Source organism: Bombus impatiens, unplaced genomic scaffold (genome assembly GCF_000188095.3).
Source record: "Bombus impatiens unplaced genomic scaffold, BIMP_2.2 scf_0089, whole genome shotgun sequence".
Taxonomy (NCBI): Eukaryota; Metazoa; Arthropoda; class Insecta; order Hymenoptera; family Apidae; genus Bombus; species Bombus impatiens.
In genome coordinates, this window is record NT_176508.1 from 431,402 (window position 1) to 448,003 (window position 16,602).

At 40.7% G+C, this 16,602-nt stretch overlaps 1 protein-coding gene across 1 annotated transcript in view; it reads left to right on the forward strand.

Annotated features, from left to right (window-relative positions):
* The window catches only part of LOC100747395 (dual specificity tyrosine-phosphorylation-regulated kinase 2-like), a 45,564-nt gene extending 30,193 nt beyond the window's left edge, over positions 1-15,371 (forward strand). The window contains exon 2 of the mRNA XM_003485902.4: positions 13,863-15,371. Coding sequence (XP_003485950.2) covers positions 13,863-15,005 — 1,143 coding nt within the window. The 3' untranslated portion in view covers positions 15,006-15,371. The remainder of the gene's footprint in view (positions 1-13,862) is intronic.
* The last annotated feature ends 1,231 nt before the right edge of the window (positions 15,372-16,602 follow it).

Genomic DNA, 16,602 nt, shown 5'->3' on the forward strand with positions numbered 1-16,602 from the left:
CACGGTTCGTTAAATATTGATACTTCAATTTTATATTTACGCAAATATCGAATACGTATTTTTCGTACGTAGTTTTCGTTTCGTCGTTATTACGATGGCGGAGGCGCGTTACGCAAAATATTTCAAAAACAGAACGATACGGCACAGCGCGGTATCCCGGTCGTTTCCGCGTTTATCGTTCATATTTTTGTGTCTATTATTGCGCTCGCGTACCGCGTTCGTTTCGTCGATATATTCCATCGATTTCCATCGTTTTTCATCTTCCGGCCGCTGCGATATCGAGACTAGGGGAAGGATACTCGTTGTTCTCCGCTTTGTTTCCAACGATTCACGTAACTCGTTACGGCTTCTAGCGGCGTAAACGGTTTTAATTAATAATTTTAATGCGAAACGAGTAATAGAGGTTCGATTGACCTGGTTTCTCAAGGGTCCGGTTCTCCAACGATACAATCGTTTTCCACCGAGTAGGTTGGGGAAATAATAGTTAGACCAAATGAAACGGCGAGTTCTACTTACCTGCCGACATTTATCTTCGTTAATGTAACGAGCTTTTTTCCAACTTTTCGTTGCCGGAAGAATGCTCTTCCGGTTGCGGCGAGCAGCCGGAAATTCTGATTGCGTTTCCAACCTGCTACTGCGTTTTTTTCTCAAAATGTATAGAGTATAAATATATTTGTTCGTAAATATCAGAGTATCGGCTGGTTTCGCGAAGGATGTGGTAATCGAATTAGATCATACGAGGAACGATTGGTTAACGAACGTTTTTGTAGAATCAATATTTGTAATGTTTTTCCCCATTACGAAATATAAATTAGCGATTATATCTTTTATCTATATATCACAGTTTCTGCTTACACTCCGTTAACAAAAATTGAGAGTGTACTCGATCGAGAACTTGGAAAGGTTTCCAAAATTATCGTTTGCGGAATCATTCGCAATATATCTAGGATAACAAATACGGTAGAAAATTTAATAACGCGAATGTCAAAATCGATTAAATCAGCGAATGAAAACATCGTTCGAGTAATTGGTTAAGAGATCGATAAGTTTCTATACAGATGATATATTTTTATATGATATTATTATAATACTATTATAAGACGAAATAATAATTCTTAACAGTTGAAATAATTTTCTAACAATTTTCCTGTTCTATCTCGTTATTCCGTACGTATTTCTTGCTTCGTGTTTCGTGTTAATTGAACGTTATCGCTTTATTTACGAGTTACGTCCGCGCAGCCTTTGTTTATTCAAATTCCACGTAATTGAATCGCGTACACCGTACGCGTCTAATATGAATATAATAAAGGGAGGCGGGGTGGGGGTAAATTAAAATGCAACAATACGCACGATACGTAAATACGATATACCGTATATGCGTGTCGATTGTTCCTCGAAGATGCAACAGCAGCGAACCATAGGAACCGAGGCAGCCAAAGCATTTCCGGTCAAATGCAATGGCTGACCTTGACAATAACTTTCTGTTATTTCAACCGCGACCGACCCGATGCATCGTACGATTTTTTCTTTACGGCCAAGCAGGCTCAAAGTTACCGTTGAATTATTATTCATAAACGTTAAAGAACGCGAGTTACAAGAAACGTCGCGCGACCTGGTTGCGCACAACATGCATCGCGGCATCGATTTTCTTTTTCAATGAGAACGATGCGGCCGTACAACAGTACGATTTAACCCGTTCAATCGTCGATCGGATTTTTATTATCTCTGTTATGCGCCGTTTGTTTACAGAATATTTACTCCACTGTTACATCGTTACGTTTTATGGCAAGGGACGAGAATAAAAATACGAGATGTTGCAAAGTAGTTTCGTTGTAAAAGTAATTTTCTGGGGATTTTGGTCGAGAGTATATTATCGTATAATAAAAATTATATTATAATAAAGAGAATATTATAATTAGGTATTGGAAAGGAATCGAGTAATTTTGTAATTTTAGTTGGCAGGAAAAAATGTAGTATATTACGACGTAAATGGTTATCGATAGGTCCCGCGATGCGTTTTAGATACTTGTAGATCGAATTACTTAATTTTCCACTGTTACATTTCGATTTTTAACGTGTTTTTCTTTTTTTTTGTAGCTTAGAATACGCGGATATCCGATAGTCCGCGGAGTTTTTTACGCATTTGCAGAAATGCACAATTTCCTTTCTACCGATTAAGCAAAATGTCAACGATCCGTTATATGATCCAACGAAATTAATTAACAGTTATAGAACGTACTTGTAACTCCGTTTGTATAACTTTCCAACATCTAAACTTCCTGCATTGCCTTCATATTTTTGCATATCAAATTTTGTATATGAAATATGTTAATTCGCGTGCTGTATTTATATGTGCGATATCACACGCTCATCGTCCGCGTACAGAAACGCGTACATCGCACAGGCACAAACGCATGCCAACTAAAACACGGTTTTAAAACGCGTTTGGCTAGCCGACACGCGAAAACAAAGTTAATATTTCTGTCGAATATCTACCAGTAGTATTATGTCCAATATTCTGCAACAGCAAAATGTATTATAGAACGATAAAATTAGCGGAATAGATTGCGCTAATTATTTCCAGCAATTAGTCTAATTTCTTAATTCCACGGTTACGCTGTGCTAAGCATTAATGTAATGTAAGTAATGCGCTTAGAGCATCCATTGTCGTTAGCATTTTCGTTCAATTTCCGGAATTGAAACACGGTGGCCTAACGAGGTAACAGGGATACGCAAAAATCCTCGATCTTATCGTTATAGTATTCTTTCGTACGGAGTAGTGGGAGCACGTCTATCGATCGTGAACTGAAAAGCAGTAGTAACCAGAAACGTAACGAGCTGGCCACATTGGCTTTCCCTGCAGTCGTCAACGGTGACTCACAGCTCCCTGTGGTTATCGTCTCGAGGGACAACGATTCAACAATAAAGTGGATCGCCCGACTGCCTGGTATCCTAACGTTCGTTACAGTGTGGCTCGCGATGTTATCTCATTTTCACCATGATTTCTACGTAAACGACTTTACGAAACTGTTACATAGCAACTCACGCAGGCATTCGAACATTTACCGGAGAATTTTTCTTATAGGTATATTATGTTTGAAACTTTTTGTAATTATAACTATATAATTACTTATCGTAACGATATATAACTTATAACTTATAAGTTATAATTATAGAAAATTGCGGAAGCAACTCGAAAATGCGTGTAAAAGTTGCAAAATATTTATTGCAAACGTACGTTCGATGAAAAATTGATGTTACAGCATGGATAGTAGCGTCAAACGCGCAACTAGTGTTAAAGATAAGTCTTTTATATCGTAGCCTATTGATATAGCGAATAACAAGAATGAATAATTGTTTAAATATATTGATGAGATTTGCAAAACTCAGGTATATTTCCAATAAATATTTTCCAACTTCTGTATACAGTCTCAAAAGGCGGAATCGTAAAACTGTTCGATAATAAATCGTCGGAACGATTGTTGAAAAATCACCGAATATCGAGGGAAACGTATACAGCACGATCTGCGAACGATTATCGTATTTTGAGATAAATGTGGACAGGATTAGATCGGAGTTAATGCATATAATTTTGGAAGCATTAGATGACGCGGATAGCATTAGGATTATTAGACCCGATATGAACGCATTAGATTCAATACAGGCGACCGTTGGTTCGTCGAACTCAATGCGAAACTCTGGGTTCATTACACTCAATATAAGTCATATCGGATTCATTGGCTTTGATTTGGACACATGTGGGTCATTGAAGACCGTACACACTAAGTGAGATTTAATTTAGATCACGCTGCTTCCCTTAGAGCCGATACAAATCGTGCCGAAAATTTGTAGAAATTATCCGAAATTAATAAACCATGCACGGATTATTCAAGATTCTTCGAGCTTTATACGGATCACCAATACGTTTACTGTTTGTGCAACAAACGATAGAAATAGTCTGGAAATATATAGAAGAAACGTATAGGCTCGTAATTTGGACATCAACGAGCTACTAGCAATATCGCAAAGGTCGAGGATACGTGGATAAGACTACATGGCTACACACGAGGCTGCGTAGCTTTGAGCGATACTAATCATGTCCTTTGATGTTCAGAGTTTTGTCTGCTCTCTGCGAAGTCGAATACCGAATCGATGGTTTCTACGGGTCTGATAGACTCAAAGCCTCTGTGTAAGCTCTTAAGCCAGACGAGCTCGAAGGTAGATAATTCAGAGTTCATATTACTGCGGTGTGACGTGCGTCAATTTCTACGAATCCAGGATGGCTCCTCCTATCGATTTTTGTTCTATGTTTAAGAACTATCGTGCGTGCACCTGTATGATTTTCCAATCAACCATGTAGATTTCTACAGTTTTCAGACAAACTACGTCGATCTGAATGCGTTGTAAGTACGTGGCAGCATCAACTTCCGCTGGTTCGGGGCTACTCTATTTCGATTTCCATCAGTCTATAACAGAACACATCTGTGTCTATGAGTCTAGTCAGACTATTAATATCCCCAAGCTTAGATTCGACGAACAATTCTAATTAAATAACTTCTAGTTACGTGTGAAAAATATACGCGTGTACCATCTTGGATGGTTCAGTACGTTCTATCGTTACGGAATCGTGCTTTCGATTATATAAAAAGACAAGTGGAAAAATACAGAATAAATAGAAGACTGGACGTTTGCATTGTCCAGTAACAAGGGACACATGCGTCGTTCAAAATCGATAATTCCCATCGGAACGAGAAAAGTGCATCTTAGCATGCATTTGATCAATGCGTATTAATTACACGCTCGTGCTACGAGCTTGTTCATTGTGCAAACATTCAATCCGCCTGCTCTTCCTGTTACGACTCATTACGAACAACGTTCTAGTTTACGTCTTCTGTTACGTTGCACCATTGTAACATTGCACCGACCTGCGAATCACGGATTTAACGTCCATCGATATTACGCAACGTGTTTTCGTTGGTACCGCGTTTTTCCGCGTTATCCGTGTCAAGGCAGATCAAGTAGATGCGGTTAACACAGTTATTATAACGTTTTCGATACGTAACGTCGATTCGATTATCGGTCACATTCCGCGTATTATCTGTTTCTACATCCGTGTGCGTCGAATTCCTTGATAGTCATCGTAGAACGAAACGTCTCCAACCTTGACCTTTCTTCGTGCTCTCTGTCGCGTTATAGATCGTTTTCGATATTTCCTCGACGATTTTACATCTCTATTTTCGAACGTTCGTCATTACACTCGGGGGTTCGCACGTAAAATGCATCTCCATGGCAGAAATTAATAAATTACAACCGATGGCTAGCTACAGTGGCTCGCGAGAGTGTTCGAACGCTTGTAGAAACCTTGCACGAATATACAGGGTGGTTGGTAACTGGTGATACAAGCGGAAAGGGGGTAATTCTACGAGAAAAAAGAAGTCGAAAATATAGAATAACAATTTTTTTTTAATTTTTTTTTTATTTTTCCATCAAAACAACGATCTACAGTGAAATCCGTTATAACGTACTGCACGCGTACCGATCGAAAATTCAAAGTCGATTTTCTCGAAAACAAAGCCTCGAACGAAAAATTTTTATTCTATATTTTTTCTATATTTTATTATACGAAACATTTTCTTTATTTTATTTCATTAGCGCTGCGGTGAAGCACGGTTATCGGTAACGTTTTTGGTAAAGTTTGAAGCAGATCTGAAAATACGTAAAGAGAATCGCACGATATTCTAATCGAAGCGTATATTTTACAAAAGTCACGAGATTTAAACGGTACCGATAAGTTTCGATATTCGGTCGATATCTATGGCGCGAGCTGTAACAGAAGCCAATCGTCAATTCCATAAATTGAAAATTATAAAAGTTTATCACTTTTTATGTCATCTTCTTGCAGTAAATAAATTAATGGTATGATAACCGTTTCGAATGTGTAAATCAAGCGCGAGTCGAACCCCAGTCACGTTATTCGTACGCTGAGATGAAAAAATCACCGAAAAGTGGTGTTGATTATCTTTTTCTAACGAGTTCAATATACGTACGCCGACGATAAACGTTTTGTAGCGTTTGTACTCGTATTTTTATATCCTGTGTATTCAAGTTTTATGGAGATGATCACGCATCGCGATAGTCCTATGAGGAGTGTTTAAGTGCTTTCGTGAGCCACCTGTATCTATAATTTTAGCTCGCTCCTACTTTAGCATACACGCGATATATCAGTGTTAGGAGTTATAAATTAAAATCTTTTAGCTATTTCTGGATATAATTCGTTAAACGTAATCGCGAATGCTATAAGAATAATTGTAACGTAAATCTGTCGTTACAATACGAAGACCACGGCGAAATAGAATTTCGAGTAGAATTAAAGTTCAAGGTTCGTCGGAGACCTTCGGTATCGGTCGATGAAAAAATTCGATCGTCTGGCAAAGATATAGTAGTCGCGTTACCATACACATCGTTGATTACGGATATGTCAAAGGCGCAACGTGCTTTAATTTAAGTCTCTTTAAAGTCTCCTTAAACGCTCTCATCGTGAGCGTATCTCTGGACATGCTTTTTCTATCGTTCTATCAAATAGTCTTTTCAGCCAAGTTACAAGAAAGTGCAGAAGTACGATGTTCTCTTGAGAAAGATTTCTAGATTCGAAGACGATATTAGACTTCGATTCCTGTGCTTTTTCAATTTTTATTTCGTCGTTATTTCTTTTCCTTTCCTCGTTATTTCTTTTTATTTTTCTTTGTCTCGCCTTAAGGGGCGACGTTCACGGGGGTAATACGTGTACCACATTTTGCGTCTTCCTCGATAGAGAGACACGTTGCCTCTGGGTGCAACTCTGCTTCATTCGTTGGACGAGAAGAGAGAAATAAGAAAAAAAAAAACAAACATGAAACAATAAAAGTTTCATCTCCTTTTAAAGATTCGATTTATCAAACGGCCTCGTGATAAAATATAAATTATTGTTACGATGATATTTCATTACATATAGAAGTCTTTATTTCCGCCTGCTTTTCCGGCTCGTCGCGCTGATTTCCATTTATGCTACAACATAGAACAATAATCTTGCGACTTACGCACTGACAAATTCTCGTCTTAGATGATATTTCGCTGTGGAACGAATGGAAATAGACACGTATAACGGATCAAGTAATCGACATCGAACAAGAATGCGAAGAAGTGCATTTATCGCTACGATTAAGCTCCGTTACATTATTTTGGAATAGCGTTATCTTTGTAGGCCATAGGTTATAGATTATAGGTTCAATTATTTAATTTTAAAGCGCTTCATCCTAGATCTAAATTTCACGCGATAAAGAACGCGAATATTATCTGTCATGGAAAATGTGGAAGACGCAGAATTAATATTAAGAAAATATCTTAAGTTTGCACAAAGTTAAAGCAACCTATGTTCTTCGTGCAATCTTCGAATCTAAATCGTTATGGTCGCTTACGATCCAACAAAATTGTTCCAGTTAAAAGAATTTGTTACACGACTTACCATCGATCCAGCAAATTTAAAAAATCGTCCAACGATGATATCGAATAATTGAAAATTACTGTAAAATCTGTCTTGTAAAACGTTGCTCGCGCGCGTGAAAGGAATTCCGACGAGTTGGATGAAGAAACGCATCGAGGAGACGTTGTAAAAGATATTGGAAATAAGTCTGGCTCGTTGGATCGATGAATTGCTTTTCCATCGGTTGCATAGACGTTGGCCAGAAAGAAGAGGACAACAGCGGTAGACGTCGAGCGACAGATTTTCCCGAGGCTGGTTGGTGGCTTCGCGTGAATAAGTAGCGCGCACAGGTACCACCTGTTACCTCGAAAGCTAAACAGCCGCTCCAATTAGGGGAACGAGCTTCTTTTTATCGCTGTTCCCGCAACGGAATGAAAGGGAAACCGCGAATAAACATTTTTCTCGTCGTATCTCGTTTCACGGGTCTACGATAAAGCGTCTCTCAGTGTTGGACAATTGCTGACCCCTTTCTTGAAAACACATCCAGTGTATTCTGCCGAGCTTTGTTAATTACTCGCGAAACGGACCTGCTAATTACAGGCCACAAGAGAACTATTGCAGCGGTGATCCTTCGTGTCGAAGAGAGTCGTGTTAATAAAAGAACAAATTTCTCGATGCTCTACGTTATAGCGAAGAATCTTCCGATCTGCCAAGTTGCTTTATTTTATACGTTCTTCATCGTGAAATTAAGACAATACATGTTCTCGAATTTGAGAGATCTTTTAAAATCTGTTTAAGAGAATACGGTTAGGTACAATGATTTAGAGGAGGTAACAAGATGAACAGGTGTTGGATCAACCAATATAAACTCGCAAGATTAGCTAACGACAGCAAAAGTCAGGTAATTTGGAACTTTTCGATTCTTTCCTAATCTACGCGTCGTTCTCCTTCAAAATTTCCCAGTTGCCACGTGATTAGAGGAAGTCGAATAATTTCCAACAATTTCTATTAATCTTATCATGTTTAAACTATAGGTATTTATATCGCAAATATTCGAACAGGTACAGGGATAAGCAGAAATGCAAAGCTCGCTCTCCGCGTCAAAATCCGTACAAAGATGAACGTGCATTCTGAACGTTGTTTCTAATTTAAAGCAGCCTAGGAAAATAAATAAATCTGCCAGGTGAAAAACGCAGCGAAATTCGTAGTCCTCGCGGAAATTTCTCGCGTCGATGCGAACAAACGGCGCAAGATCGCATACATCGCATTGTGTACGCGTTTCGGCGCTGTAAAATATTCTACCACGAATATGCGGTCTTCTTTAACTCGTGCAGTTTGTTCCGCAATAAGGACGAAAAAAGAGAAAAGAAATGGATGCAAATCGATTTTCAGCGACGACGTCTGGGAACAACGTACATATTTTGCAACCCAGTGGCACTCTTTCAACCGCGAGGAAATTTCATTGAACGAAAACGGGTAGGAGAGACGTCGTAAATCCGTAACGTACAGTTGCGGGTAACACTGTGCTCGCGATAAATTAGCAACGTAGCTGATTGTTTAGCGAAATGTGCGCGTAGCCGGATTCTCGCGCTTGTTTACATCGTTTCATAGAGTAACTTCACGGTAGAAGCGCGAATGCGACGTACGATCACTGAACGAGACAACAGACCCATATATTCCCTTACGATCGACGTAGACTATATCTGAGAAGATTTTGCAAATCGCCCTTAACACCGGAACTACCGAACCGGTTGAAATGTCCGGTTTCAGATGTCGTATCTTCGCGAGACTCCAAATAATATGCAGACATTTGTAGAGGATTGATCTTACCGAATATCACGAATAACAGTCTATGTATTTGTGAGCAATTTATTACAGATATTAATTCGACACAAAGCACAAGTCCAGGTATAGTAACTCTTACGAAATAAATACGCGCTTGTCAAGAAACTCCGTATGTACGTCTGATGCGTCTGTATGCTTATGCTGAACTTCTACGCTCGTTATTTCGTTTGTTTATTTATACTGGTCGGGGGACAGTCGGAAAGTTTGAACTCGACTATGTTTGACGGTTGAAAATAGCGGCGACATTGTTTTGCTCGGAGTTCATTACTCCTTGCAATACCTGTGACCTAACGGGCATGATACTCCGAAACAAAACGACAACAGGATTTGAATTTGTCCTGCTCGCGCGCCGCTACACATTTTTGACAAAGTTAGCGTCGAATTTCATTGGGAAACTTGGATGGTCTTGAACAGTTTTGAATGGATGATACGCCATAGCGTGTATCGATGTTCGGAATTCAGAGATTCGACCGCTCTCCGCGAACCTCAAAAGGTTAAAGACTTAGACTTGAACGAATCGAGGATTTGGAAGGTCAGATAAATTCCTGAGATACAAACTCGAGGATCACGATGGTTCCCATATGTCCCATAGGTCCCACTGGTCTCTCGGGACAAATGAACGTAAATAAAATCCAAAGTTCACGCTAGATCTAATATAATTTTCGTAGCGATGACCTGTGTCTATTTCTATGAACCAAAAACGATTCGTACGAGTCTCTGTGTCATATGTGACATTTTACGATTTTTGAGTTAGCTGTGTACACGAAGTTAAGGTAAAGTAAGTTGACGATAAAAGCTTGGACGGGTTCGACGTACGATCATTGAACTAGATGGCAAACCCACACGTACGAGCATGTTTTCTAGGGAGCGGCCAGGACGACGTCCGTCCCTCTGGGACGACTTCCGTCAAAGAACGTACCCTTCAGCGGGCTTCCGGCGCGGCAACCGTCGAAATCGATCAAGTGTGTCACTTTCTATTTACGTTGACGCGTTGTACGCGCGGGAACCCGATCGTTGGGATCGTTTTGCTTTGCTTTCGGCTACACATTGTACGCGAATATTGACGTATACAGCGTGGTTGGTAACTGGTGGTACAAGCGGAAAGGGGGTGATTCTAGGCGAAAAAAGAAGTCGAAAATATAGAATAAAAGTTTAAAAATTTAAAGAATTAAAAAAATAACGTCAATCGAGACAACGATCTACGGTGAGATCCGTTATAACGAGACGCGATAAGGTGCACGCGTACCGAGCGAAAATTCAAAGTCGATTTTCTCGAAAACGAAGCCTCGAACGAAAAATTTTTATTCTATATTTTCCACTTCTTTTTTCGCGTAGAATCACCCTCTTTCCGCTTGTACCACCAGTTACCAACCACCCTGTATATCCTACATATACATACGATATAGATGAAATAATGTTAATGAAATTAGCCTTCATTGTAGTCTTCTAGTCGTGTTCGTAGAGGGGACGAGTGGATGATAGTTTTCACGCGAAAAATCGATATCTTTCTCCCAGGCAGTGCTGCCTCGCTTTAATAAGGCAACACGCCGGTTTCTCGTTGAAAAAAACAGGCACGTTCATGGGAAGTATGTTTTCAAAGCGGATAAGTTGATACGTATGGTAGGTATGTGGTAAGCGTGGATCTGATTGAGTCATAGATCGCGTCGAGTGGGTGATTTGCGAGTGCAGCGTAGACGAGAGAAGATTGAGAGGACCGAGTGGAGAAGGAAGATATCATCGTACGTTTACGTTGGTCGCGATTCAGACGCGTTTTCTATGAACGTAATTGGAAATGCATAGACGTCGTTGGAATGTACAGTGAGGCGTGAGATTGTTGTTACGCGTGTAAAATATTTGAAAGTGTACGTATATCAATTTGGAAAGGGGGAATAATTAAACGATCATCGCGCGGGTGGCAAACGTAGCTGAAATCATCGTAGAAACGGTTTAAACTATATCTCTAAGATATATCTTCCTAATGATTCGAATAGTTCAAGGTAGCGTAAGAGATGGTTACGAAAGATTCAAATGAGACGCTCGGTATAAGCATACAAAGACATTTCACTCGCTCTACCCACTGATCCCACGTATCTTCTATCTTTATGCTCCTCGCTAGTACATCGGAGTGCGTTAAGTTCGAACCAAAGCTCCCAAGAATAGCTTAGACTTTCGACTATACAACTCCGTTTATCTGAATATATCGCGAGACAAACAATTCGTGCATATAACTGACGTTCATACAATGGAAATTCATTAGTTCGACCTACTACTACCTTTGGTATCTCGTCCGAACGTGTACAAATACGTGGGCCCAATTCGTAGAAATTCATTGAAACGGATACTGACGCTTCTTTTCGATAAATATGATAAAATAAATTGTTCCATCGCGTATTAATCTTTAAGCAACTACCGAATCGCAGGTAAATAACGATAAGATCGTAAAAATTTACGTAAATGTCGATGAACTATGATCGTCCAAAGTTCTAAATTATAATAAAGTAACGAGAGCTTTGGAAGCTTCCGAATTTTTAGAAACGAGTTCAAACTAACAAAATATGATGCTTTTACTTGTATTCTTGGACATTTTCTTACTCGGATGATCTAACGCTTATCCAACAGAATAGATCCGGTGTTCGTGGCTATAATCAGGGATGAACGCTCGTAGAATGATCGTTTAGGTATCGAACAACGATATTACAGCTTATTGAAATTTGCATAGGGCCTGGTTCGCCAATAAACCGAGCGAACCGCTATAATCCTGGATAAATTCCAACGTGGCGTTCCTGTTGGCCGCACACGTGCCCGAAATATTAAAGTAGGCCGGTAGCAAAAACAGATATGATCGCACAAAATTATCCGCTGCCTTGGTCAATTTTCTTTAGCCACGCCTTTATTCTTCGCCGACGTCTTAATAGTTTGTAATAACGTCAGGCGAATGTTCCTTCTCTTCAGTCGAAATAGCTCGTTGACAATCCAAGCAAAACTTCTTCGCTCTTACGTCTCTTTCTTACGAACTTTTATCAAGAAAGAAAAAGAAAATTCGAATTTTTGATGTAAGAAGTTGTTGTATAGCGATAAGTATCTCATAAGTTTTCTAGATATCTTGGAAATCTAAGATAACGGAGAAGTTAAGATGGAACGTGAGAAACCAAATTTGCCTAGGAAATTTGAAAAAACATATTTCATTAGGCAGGATTAATCAGCGTATATCGTTGCTATATCGCAGGTTTTATATTTACTTATCGACTATATACAGGGTCGTTGGTAACCGGTGGTACAAGCGGAAAGGGGGTGATTCTACGCGAAAAAAGAAGTCGAAAATATAGAATACAAATTTTTCGTTCGTAGCTTTGTTTCCGAGAAAATCGACTTTGAATTTTCGCTCGGTACGCGTGCACTTTATCGCGTCTCGTTATGACAGATCTCACTGTAGATCGTTGTCTCGATGGAAAAATTAGAAAAAAAATTTTTTTTTCTATATTTTCGATTTCTTTTTTCGCATAGAATCACCCCCTTTCCGCTTGTACCACCGGTTACCAACGACCCTGTATATAGTCGATAAGTAAATATAAAACCTGCGATCCAACTATATTAATATTTACTACGTATAATATGGAAAAATATACAAAATATCCAAAGTAGAGCACTCGTTGTAATATTTGGATTAGGATAGGTATCAAATGTTGATACGTATACGAGTTTCATTTATTCGTTCTATTCATAAAAATAAGAATTTACATAAGCATGCAATCTAGGCAGCAAGAAAAATGACGGACCATTATCAAAGGTTGGTCCTTTCGTTAGAGAACCGTGTTATTTTGTCACGTTCCGTTGCCAAATGTGCCGTAAACGATACTCCGCTCTGATTTCATGCAGACCACGTAGAGTATTCATGATACACTTCAGACGGCTCTTGGATTTCGGAGCGTATATCGTCTCGGAGTTTGCGAATGATATAGTATTCCGTCAGCGTGACCGACTATTTAAGATCTTCTGGAACTATTAAAACGGGATTCCCTGGTATTATCAATGACAGTATTTATCGATCCGCGTCTAATACCTATTATTGAGATTAATCGTTGTCGTTCAAAGAATATACGATAAGAATATAAATCTTCTGGAGACATTGGGAATAATGGGAGCTCGGTGAAATAATAGCAGAGACGTATATCTTTTTATAAACGAAATGTGTACAGAAAACTACGCGTAATATCTGTATTTATCCGGAGAATTTTATCATAAGTTTGCAAACGTTTACAAGCGATAATTTAACCGCTCTTTTTCTTCCATCGCCGTGTAATTATTCGACACGCGATACGTTAGACTCTGTAAAAGACGTTCAATAAAATCAGCTATTCGGTTAGCAGTTATTAAAAAGCAAATTATTCGAAGTAGTTAAACCGATACGCCGATGTTTGAAACGGTAGTACTGTTTAAAACGGTAAACCGTAATAATCACCGGATCATTGACAACCAGTCTCATAATCGAAACGCATTATTGTATAAAATATACTCTCGCTTAGTTGATGGTTAAAACCTGTTTCTCTTTATGTTCCAGGTGATAGACTTTGGTTCGAGCTGCTACGAGAACCAACGCGTCTACACGTACATTCAAAGTCGCTTCTATCGCGCTCCGGAGGTGATCCTTGGCGCTAAGTACGGTATGCCGATCGACATGTGGAGCCTCGGTTGTATCCTGGTGGAGCTGGTTACCGGTTTCCCATTGCTACCAGGCGAAGACGAGGCGGACCAACTAGCCTGTATCATCGAGTTGCTAGGCATGCCACCGCCTCAGCTGTTAGAATCGGCGAAACGGCGCAGGCAGTTCATCAGCTCGAAGGGTTATCCGCGCTATTGCACCGTTATAACGATGTCCGACGGATCGATCGTATTGAACGGCGGTTTCTCCAGGAAAGGCAAAGACCGTGGCCCACCGGGTTCCAGGAATCTGAGACAGGTGTTGAAAAATTGCGATGACCCGTATTTCCTGGATTTCATTCATCGTTGTCTCAAATGGGACCCGGAACAACGGCTGACACCTGGCAAAGCGTTGAAACACACATGGCTGCGTCGCAGGTTACCAGAGCTTCCAGAGAAAACGAACGACGCTCTGCCAGCGTTGCCGGCAGCCTCTGCGCCGCCTACCTCCGCTTCCGGCCTTCGTACTTCCGCGTCCGGTAGGAAGAGCTCGACCAAGTCGAACACCCTGCAGACCAACAATACGGAGAACACGAACAAGGTGAAACAGTTCAACGACATCTTCCACACAATGTCTACCATTTATTCGGCGCTGCAACGTAACGACGGTACAAGAGCAAGAGGAAAGGGTCATCCGGTGGCAACGAATCATCAAGCGGCAACCGTCAGCAGTCATCCATCTTTGAACTCTATTAGTGGTGATGCTAGTAGTAGCGGCGGTGGTGGTGGTGGTGGTGATGGTAGCAGCAGTAGCACTAGTGGTGGTCAACAACAACAGCCTCAGCCGCAGCAACAGCAGCAGGCACAGCCGCAGCAGCAGCAGCAACAACAACAGCAGCAGCATAGTCACCAATTGCAAGGAAAACAACAGCACAACAATGGTTCGCACGGCTCGCACGGATCTCACGGTTCTCAAGGATCCCATGGTTCTCATGGATCGCACGGATCCAACGGATGGAGCATATCGTTCCTCGAGTGGCTGGAAACGGTGGACAATGATTAGCAAGGACATTCTCGAGGAACCGAGACGATTCGTAAGAAATACGAGGTCAGCCTTACTACCTTTTTCTAACACGTTTACCGTGTGATCGATACCGTGATCGTTGGCCTCGTGTCTCGTTGGCTCGTCGGATAATCGTCTGTCTCGACGGTCGTCTTTCGACGCGTTGTCACAACTCGTCGTCGAACGATACCGGGATGTACTAATGGTGTTCCTGCCTGTGGTAATATATTCGCTCGACGAGACAAGATTCCTCGGAGTCAAAGGAGAGAGAGAAAGAGAGAGAAACAGAGAAAGTGGCCTCGTCTTCGACCTCCGGATACTACTGTGATCTACGCGATATGTTACTGCAAAAAAAAGAAAAAAAAAAGAAAAACAAGAAAAAAAAAAGAAAGAAAGAAAGAAACGAAAGAACTGGTGAAAAGGGCTGAAGGGACTGAAAAATCGATCGCGATACCTCGAATCACGTACCTCGCCTAGCTTGGCGTTGCTCTCCAATTTGCTTGTCCAGGATCCGTTTCTCGTCGCCGTTTGCTCGAGAAAAGGTGGCGTTGCACGATCTCGGTCGCGTTTGATCGAGGACGATTGCTTTTGATGTTCACTTTTGTGGTCGACCACTCGATACGATTCGCAAAGATATCTCCCGCTGTGTGTGCGTTAACACGTTACGTGTATTCGTTCGTTCGTATCTTCTGCGTCGCGTTTGCGTCCTATTATCGCGAAAACAGGCAGGACGACCACCGAGGTTATTGTGCCAAGGGAAGCAGGGGAACCAAAGATTTGCGCCACGTCGATGAATCGATTCTCCGAAGGTGAGAAGCGGTAGTCGAGAGGTTTATTCGGTTGACGCGTGACCGTTCTCTATGATACCGAGGAGGAGGGTCGCTCGGCGAAGCTCGTTCGTGGATATTTAGGACGTGGATATGTAGACATTGCCGAGGCGCCGCAATACGAGGACCTTTTCACGTTCAACTAAGAAATCTAATAATCAAAGGGCATGTGCCTCGCTGAATAGATCGATCCGAGAAGCTTTTTAGGTCAGAAAATTCCTCTGTAATACTATCGGTATCGAGCAGAAGGGAAGGTTGATTTTCCCTCGGGTGTGCCAGCGTAATTGTTGATTAAAGGAGATCAAGCTTGTCTCCTTCGGCTCGAACCGAAGCATCGATCAAACGGGACACGACGATCGTGAAAATGATGGATGCTATTTTTCCAAGAACATGAAGGAACCGACGTCGATAACGAGAAAAAAAAATTCATAAGATACAAAGGCATTAGCATTCGCTACGCGTTTCTTTTTCTTCCTCCACCTTTTTAATGTAATTTCAATTTCGTTCTCTTTCTTCTTTCTTTTTAACGTGACATTCAAAGTAAGCATTTTAGCCTCGTTAAATTATTTCGAGCGAAAATGCCAAGCTTGATCGCAAGTTCCTTTATCTTTTTCTCGCTAAAAAAAAAAAAAAAGTGAATAAATAAATAGACTGCGCGTGAACGAAAAATGAGCTTCTCGAAACAGACCAGTATTCCGACGATAATACTTCGAAGACGTCTAATACCTCGAAGACGGATTTTAGAATCGGATCCGCGCTTCACCTTTGAA